The sequence below is a fragment of the Grus americana genome, chromosome 13, assembly GCF_028858705.1.
Source record: "Grus americana isolate bGruAme1 chromosome 13, bGruAme1.mat, whole genome shotgun sequence".
Taxonomy (NCBI): domain Eukaryota; kingdom Metazoa; phylum Chordata; class Aves; order Gruiformes; family Gruidae; genus Grus; species Grus americana.
In genome coordinates this window covers 11,964,656-11,972,676 of record NC_072864.1, presented here as the reverse complement: position 1 = coordinate 11,972,676, position 8,021 = coordinate 11,964,656, and the positions used below count along the sequence as shown (strand labels likewise).

The window sequence follows — 8,021 nt, the reverse complement described above, 5'->3', positions numbered from 1 at the left end:
ATTTTTATCAGCAGCACCTGAAAAAGCAGTGTGTGCAATATGGCCTGTCCAGTTTGAGGAACTGCATCACATATTGGGATTAAAAAAAGTCTTGTGACAAAGAAGAACCAAACTAAAAAACTGACAATGTGTTTAGACTTATGAAAATATTTTTATACGTAAAACAAAACAATCCCCATAACCTTCCATAAGCCACCTAAGAGATCAAATTACTAAAGCCTCTATTTAGAAAAGTGGAATACCTGACTGGAGGTGTTTAAGAAATTTAGGTGTTTTCAGCAAAGAAATAAATGATACTAGCCTTTAGCAAAGTTCAACTAATACAATAACCAAGAATTATATATTTTAATGTGTTTTGGGACTGTTAAAGCCCCCTGCTTTACTGACAAAAATTAAGAACTAAAAAGTTTTGCAAGTAGATTAGTCTTACTTTTGCTAAATAGAAACAGCAATGTTTAAGAATACTTACAGGCTGGTTTTTTTAACTTCCATTAACAGCTGATGGGTTAAGAAGGATTTTTTTTATTTTATTTGGTTTTGCACTTAAAATTCACAGCAGGTACTGTGTGTAAATATTCTTAATTTTATGCAATTCTTTTCTCTATCTGTTATAGTAGTCACAGATCTATTAAAGTGCAGAAAATCTGTATTTAAGAATACAAGCCATTATCTTGGTATGGGAGATGTTTTCTAAATTTAGATAGACATAAATGAGGGTGAAAAAATGGCTAAAAACTTTTTATAGCTGTATTAGTAGAATTGGAGAATTCTTTTATGGTAATGTTTCATACATTTAGGTATTTTCTTAAGGGTTACTTACAAATTCTAGCTATTTTTCAGCTTACTGCTCTCTCTTTACATCTGTGATTTGGTTTGTTTTCTTTGTTGCTAATTCCTGTGCTCTGTTGATCCTTACAAGGAAAGTGCAGAAGGAGTTGGTCTCCATTAATGTAGTGGTGCACATTTGTGTCATTTGATGCAGGAATACCAGCATAGGTCTCAACTGAAAAAGTGCAATGTATGGAGAGGCTCTGCTTTTGGGTAAACTGCACAAACTTGACTTAGTACAAAACAGCTTTTGAAAGTAATTTATATTACTTTCTGTGTACAGAAACCAATATGCCAGATATCCTTCTCCTTCCTTTTTTGAATTTAGAGTAAAAGCGATTACTGTAACATTAAAGATGTTAAAACATAAAAGTTTCAAATGCATTTCACACTATTCACCGTTATACTGCAGTTACGCACTATGCTTTGTATTTGTTTAGACAGTTGTAAAGATAACCTATAATGTATTCTCTAACTAGGCTAGATGTCTGAACGTCCTCCGAGTTTCTAAACCTCCTACCCTATGGCCATACAAAAGTACTTGAGGATAACTGTACTCAAGAGATGTTTTTAATTTTCCCAAATCTAGTTGTAATGGACTTCAAGTTGAAGCATTAGTACAGCCTCAAAAAAATAGGAGAGAGAATAATTGGGCTACACTACAGAGCAAAAATGAAATACAAATAAAGTATAATTTTTAATTCTTTTTACAACTAGTCATAATTCTCTAGGTAATGATGTAAACATAATAACCTGGCAGACATGCAATGTACAAATACAATGGAAAAAGATAGTTGTGAAAACTATGATAATCTATTTTGCTTTTTAAAAATGTTTTATAAAATAATCCATATGTCTTTCATTAAAACCCTGACACAGATTAACTTCTGACTTTTCTCATTAAAAAAACCAAAACGTTTTACATAATATTTAGCTTAGAAATACTGCTTACCTTAACTTTTTCTTCCAGTCTCCCTAAGCGTAGACTGCCTTCTACTATTTTGTTGAGAACACCATGATTCTCATTTTCCAAACATCTGGCCTGCAAACATACAGTATACATAAATCAATGTAATCATTACTTCAGACAGGGCAGACAAAATACATACACTGAGGAAGACAAAGCTATTCTGTTTTGAGTTCCAATAGTCTGAAGAACCAAGATGGAAAAAGAATCCTGAAAATTATTCTAGTAATGGCTAATTAATAATTTGTCATCTGACTGCAAATAGTGTCTCACTAACAAAATACCTTGAAACGGGTTTATTCTGAAAGGATCATAGCTACTGGTATTGTAAACCCAATCAATTCTGCATATTTTTCTACAGATGTATGTATGTACATTTAGGGATCCCATTTGTATGCATGAAACTCATCCTTCCAGGTCAGGATTAATAGTCTGCTCTCAAAAGAGCCCTTAAAGTTGGCAGGGGTTCAGGCAAGGAGTCTGACATGTGGCTTATGAAATGCTTCTGTCTTATGACTGTTTCCATCGCTTTATAAGCACTACATTCTCTCTCTCAGATATAAAAAGTAAACCAAGCAAAAAAATGCATAAGCTGTAAACAATGAAATGATTTTAAAACTATAAACGGTTTCAACTGTTAAATCCACTGAAAGCATTCAAGAAAGAAATAACTAGGTTTTAGAATCAGCAATGTCTTACCACCCTGAACTACCCATATCATTCCAGAGAAGCTGCTCCTTTCACATAAGTCAAAATTAACTAGCATCGCTGGAGTCTGTGAGCTTCCTGCTCAGACAGTGACATTTTGATTTACTGTGTGGTAGCTGAATCATACAGTACAATAAAAGAATCATTTTGACAGCTGCTAACTCAGGATTACAGTTCATCATCAGTGTTGCACTACCAAAATTGTTTTAAATAAATTTGTTGCTGCTGTGTTTCACTCTTACTGGATTTATCAGTAGGCTGTCACTGTTCTTGGAAGCAGTAAATGTAAGACTATCCATTTATGTTTGTGGAGCTATGGTTACTATGGATTTTGTTTTTTGTATCCTCATTAAGTAAGAATATAGGCTAATTTCTTCGAGTGCTGTACCCTTTCTCCTCTCCCTGTTTTCCTGGATTAAATCTGCATAAAATGAATTTCAATGCTTTAATTTAGTTAGTGAATTAAAAAATAATATGGCTAGAGTAATAGCAGTAGCTGAACTGAGTAAATAAACCTGTTATTACTGAATATTGAAGTGGGGGGAACGATAATACTTTTTTAATTATACATCATGGTCAGTAGTGGTTTTTTCATAATCATTATGGTCTGGCTGTAATTATTTTTTTGGTGTTTTGTAGGCCTTCCCATTAGATAACTGTATCAGATTACCTGACTACAAGATACCTGCAGTTAAACATTCTGCCAAGGTGGGTTTTAAGTTCAGCGATTAAAATTAGGACCAGATTGTTCTGATTAAGCTCTACCAGGCAGCAAACTAAACTGGATATCCAAAGGTTTTACTGATACTAGACTATTTCAATAGAAAAGTTTGTCTCAGAGTATCCCTGCTGTCAGCCCAGACACAGTGAAATCAAAAAAAAAAAAAAAAAGAGCAAGACTGTGCACTGTCTAATATCTAAGTCACAAACTGGAGAAATAATGGACAGCAAGTAAGTGTGTAATGTAAGTAAGTATGCAAGTAAGTATGTAAGCAATGTCCAAGTGGAGACCAGTGATGAGTGGCGTCCCTCAGGGGTCAGTACTGGGACCAGCACTGTTCAACATCTTCGTCAGCAACATGGACAGTGGGATCGAGTGCACCCTCAGCAAGTTTGCCAATGACACCAAGCTGTGTGGTGGGGTCGACACGCTGGAGGGAAGGGATGCCATCCAGAGGGACCTTGACAGGCTGCAGAGGTGGGCCCGTGCGAACCGCATGAAGTTCAACAAGGCCAAGTGCAAGGTCCTGCACATGGGTCGGCACAATCCCAAGCACGACTATCGGCTGGGCGAGGAATGGATTGAAAGCAGCCCCAAGGAGAAGGACTTGGGGGTATTGATTGATGAGAAGCTCAACATGAGCCAGCAGTGTGCGCTCGCAGCCCAGAAAGCCAACCCTGTCCTGGGCTGCATCAAGAGAGGTGTGACCAGCAGGCCGAGGGAGGTGATCCTGCCCCTCTACTCCGCTCTTGTGAGACCCCACCTGGAGTACTGCGTCCAGCTCTGGGGGCCCCAGTACAGGAGAGACATGGAGCTGTTGGAGCGAGTCCAGAGGAGGGCCACAAAGATGATCAGAGGGTTGGAGCACCTCTCCTATGAGGACAGGCTGAGAGAGTTGGGGTTGTTCAGCCTGGAGAAAAGGTGGCTCCAGGGAGATCTAATTGTGGCTTAGCAGTACCTGAAGGGGGCCTGCAGGAAAGATGGTGAGGGACTGTTTATCAGGGAGTGTAGTGACAGGACAAGGGGTAATGGGTTTAAGCTGAAGGAGGGTCTATTTAGATTAGATGTTGGAAAGAAATTCTTTCCTGTTAGAGTGGTGAGGCACTGGAACAGGTTGCCCAGAGAGGCTGTGGAGGCCCCATCCCTGGTAATGTTTAAGACCAGGCTGGATGAGGCTTTGGGCAATGTGGTCTGGTGGAGGGTGTCCCTGCCCGCAGCAGGGGGGTTGGAACTAGATGATCTTTAAGGTCCCTTCCAACCCTAACCATTCTATGATTCTATGTAGCAGCATCACACACATACACACGAGAATGTGATCCAAAAGGAAGACACAAATTCTTGTTTGCATGACAGGACTGGCTTCTAATCACCGGATCAGCTTGTACCTGTCTAAATAAAGATAGGCCATAGTTGATTGCATTTTGGGCTACTTTCCATGGACCTACTCTGAGCTTTTTGCATGTGTGTAAAACGTGATTTTTTAGTTTGTGCTTTCAGCTGCAGGTTTCAGAAGGGAAGAATATGATGTCAAATACTGCACACTTGCAAAGATAGGGTTTACACTACCTTGTGGTAATTAAGGTTCTGTTAAGACATCTTTCCTTCTGAAACAGGCTTTTACTGCAAAAAGTATTCTGAACATCTACTAGGGTGTTATTAAGCCAAATGGAACACCTTGTACTTACAGGTAATTCTGGATCTCTGTGGTATTTCTAATGTGGTATGCTGAATATTTGAAAGTAGATATACCACAGATTGAGAGATAAGAACCAGTTCCCCTAATTCCTAGGAGACATTTATTGTGCCTAGTTTCACAATCCTAAAGTCCAGTTTGCAGTGATCAAGGATTTGAGTTCGGTCACCATAGTTCCTCTTCTAGAATTAGGAATTAACCACTACAGAATCTTTTTACCTAACACTGATGACAACCTTTGTCTGCTACTTGAACAACAGAAGCAAAAGCAGCTTTATTTTAAGAAAGTTTTGTGAAATGGTTTCCAGGACCAATTTGAAGACAGAGTATATGTAAAATTGAAATTGCGTTCAAGATCTTGTAAAGGAAACAAAGTGTACCTATAAAAAGCCCAGCAACTTCCATGCCAGGCATTTCCACTAACTGGAAGTTGTTCCCAAACTCTCAACCAGCCTGTCAAAATGACTGCTCTCCAAAAAGGAGCAATAATATGCATGTGCTTCCACAGCAGAAGGTCCACATAGATCACTTTAAGGATAATAGTTTACCTTTAGATTCAGAAATGCATATTAAAAATTAATGTTATCACATGTTATTTTTCAACAATTGAAGCCATCTCTAAAATCAGATTAAGAAACTCTTTTAAACCTGATGTATGCCATTGCAGACCTTAATGCTGATGTCAGTTAAGGCTTAATTACATTATCTCTAGAAATTAGGGTAGTTGCTTTTAACCACTCTTCTAGAAAATAACCTTTTACTGCTCCTATCCTATTTGCTATTTAAATAACTAAATCCTTAAACTGAAATTATATCGTTAATTTGAATTGCCAAAAAAGAAAGCTAAGTTGTGCTAGTAGGTTGTAAATTGTGTGAAATATCAATTAAGTAATATTAATTATTTAAAGATAATTACCAAAAATATAAGGTGATTACGTTCCTGAGCTATCTTCTCCACCAAACCAATAAGGTTTGTTAGATAGTGATGGGCTGCAACTTCTTTTTCCATTGCTTCCTCCAACTGCAGTTTCAAAAGACCTATTTTCTTCTTTAATCGCCTATAAAATTAACAGAAAAAAGAAATTCTTAGATTGGAAATTAATAATGGCATTAAAAGAACTTGCATTGCATGTGCAAATCAACTTGTACAGGTCTCAAACAATCAAATATACTGTTAAAGACACTGGCTCAAAATATTTGCAATGCTGAAAGTATCATTTTCCACTTCTGGGGGCTGTTTTTCTTTACAATGTGTTGTGTCAATAATAACAGTAAGAATGATTCAAAAGAACAATTTGTGCAATGGCTACAAGCTCATATTTCTTAAGAAATATAAGAATAATATTGGGTTTAATTTTTAAAGTATTGTAAGCCCAACTCTGAACCACTCAGGTGCATGAGGTCTGCAAATAGCGTAATACCCTATTTTTCAAGTGAGTATACAAATGATTAATTGCTATAGCTAACTTCTAGCATTAAAGATATATTCTTAATTGCATGTAGACATAGTAGAGTATGCATGAAAACACACAAAGCTTAGGAAAGTTGCTTGATGACCAGGCCTTTAGATTTGACAAAGATATGTTTAGGAAACATGGTTTTTCTGTAGTAGGTAGAAATTACACACTGTGGGATGACAGACAATACTTTTACAGATATTTCTACTATTTTTAGAAATACAAGTATAACTATACAAGAAAATGAGAATGTGATATGACCTGTTTGTCTTTTGTGTCATTTCCACCTCCGTTTCCAGGATCTTGTTGTCAGCCATGAAGTTATTTTTCTCTAAAAGCAGTTTCTTGTTTTGAGTTTGCAGTGATGCTATCTTTCCCATTAGATCTTCCACCTCACAGCGCTTTTTCTCCTGCTCCTGTTGTAAACGGCTGCAAAAACCAACAGCGTTGAACAGGCGCCATGTATAGACTTACTTCACTAAAAAGCTACGTTACAGTCAAATGTTGAAGGTATGAAAAAGATACATTGAAAATGCTTAATGTTCAGTGGTGACATCAAAGAGAGGGATTACAATCTCGTGACATATCGAATCACGAATGAAACATAAGGCAAACAAAATTATTCAAATAATGAATCCTGACTGCACTTGAAATAGAATTTTAAAAAATATCCTATATAGTCCAAATGTATTCCCTTCCTGATTTTTTTTCAAAGAAATTACTAGCATAGCAATGCCAAAAAAGGTCTGAGACTCCTCAGGAAGGCACTGTACCAAGAAACAGTAACTTGTGCTATCCTAAGGCTTGAGAGCAAACAAATTTACAGAATGTCTTCAGAAAAACATTACAGGCTATGCTGCATGACAGCACTTTTGTGTTGTGCTGTTACGTGTTATTTCCATATTGTAAAGATTGGAGAAACTTAGTATTTTTAGTTTAGAATTTCAGGATCCTTCAGACATTTTCCCAAAGATGGGAACAAAAAAATGAGAACATTTTATATACAGTGTTGATAGAAGTAATTAGATTTGACAAAAATGATATTTTTAATGCCTCCTCTTCTACTATTTTAAAAGGTACATTTAGCAGTAAGTACTCTATGGCAGAAACAATTCTACCGATGTCTCTCAATCTGGGATTTCCTTCTGTAATTTTAATTGTCTATAAAAAGTGAGACAGTACTTTTGAAATATTTCTTTACCTTTCTGTGTACTTTAGCAGTTACCTTCCTAGATTACCAGCATAAGTTTCCACTTGCCTCCTACCTACAGAATGATGTGTGTACAGATCTGTTCATGTGAATGCTTTGCAGAATTGTTTCTCTGTGCACAGTATGTAAACTCATACCTTTTTAAATCATTCACCAAAGCAAAGTGCTCCTCTGCTGCTATTCTGCTATCCAGTTTGGCTTTCAGCTCTTCACAAGCAGAACGCAAAACTTCTAACTGCTTCTGGTATTCTGCTATCTCTTCTTCTTGACTCTGCTTCTTATCTTCTAAGATTATTATCTGTTTGGTCAATTTTGAAGCTTTTGGGAGGGGAAAAAAGAGAAATAACTGAGTACAGCAGAATTAACTCAATCACCTAGTGAAACTCCCAACTAAACCAGTAATATGTTAATTCGTATTTATTCATAGAATTATGTAA

The 8,021-nt window shown here is 36.8% G+C and overlaps 1 protein-coding gene across 4 annotated transcripts in view; it reads right to left on the bottom strand.

Annotated features, from left to right (window-relative positions):
• CEP89 (centrosomal protein 89) overlaps positions 1-8,021 on the bottom strand; it is a 48,037-nt gene that overhangs the window by 23,855 nt on the left and 16,161 nt on the right. For all 4 annotated transcript variants that reach the window (XM_054840610.1, XM_054840607.1, XM_054840608.1 and 1 more), the window contains 4 exons: positions 7,722-7,902; positions 6,636-6,803; positions 5,834-5,975; positions 1,781-1,870 (listed from right to left, as the gene is read on the bottom strand). In XM_054840610.1, the coding sequence (XP_054696585.1) occupies positions 1,781-1,870; positions 5,834-5,975; positions 6,636-6,803; positions 7,722-7,902 (581 nt within the window). The remainder of the gene's footprint in view (positions 1-1,780; positions 1,871-5,833; positions 5,976-6,635; positions 6,804-7,721; positions 7,903-8,021) is intronic.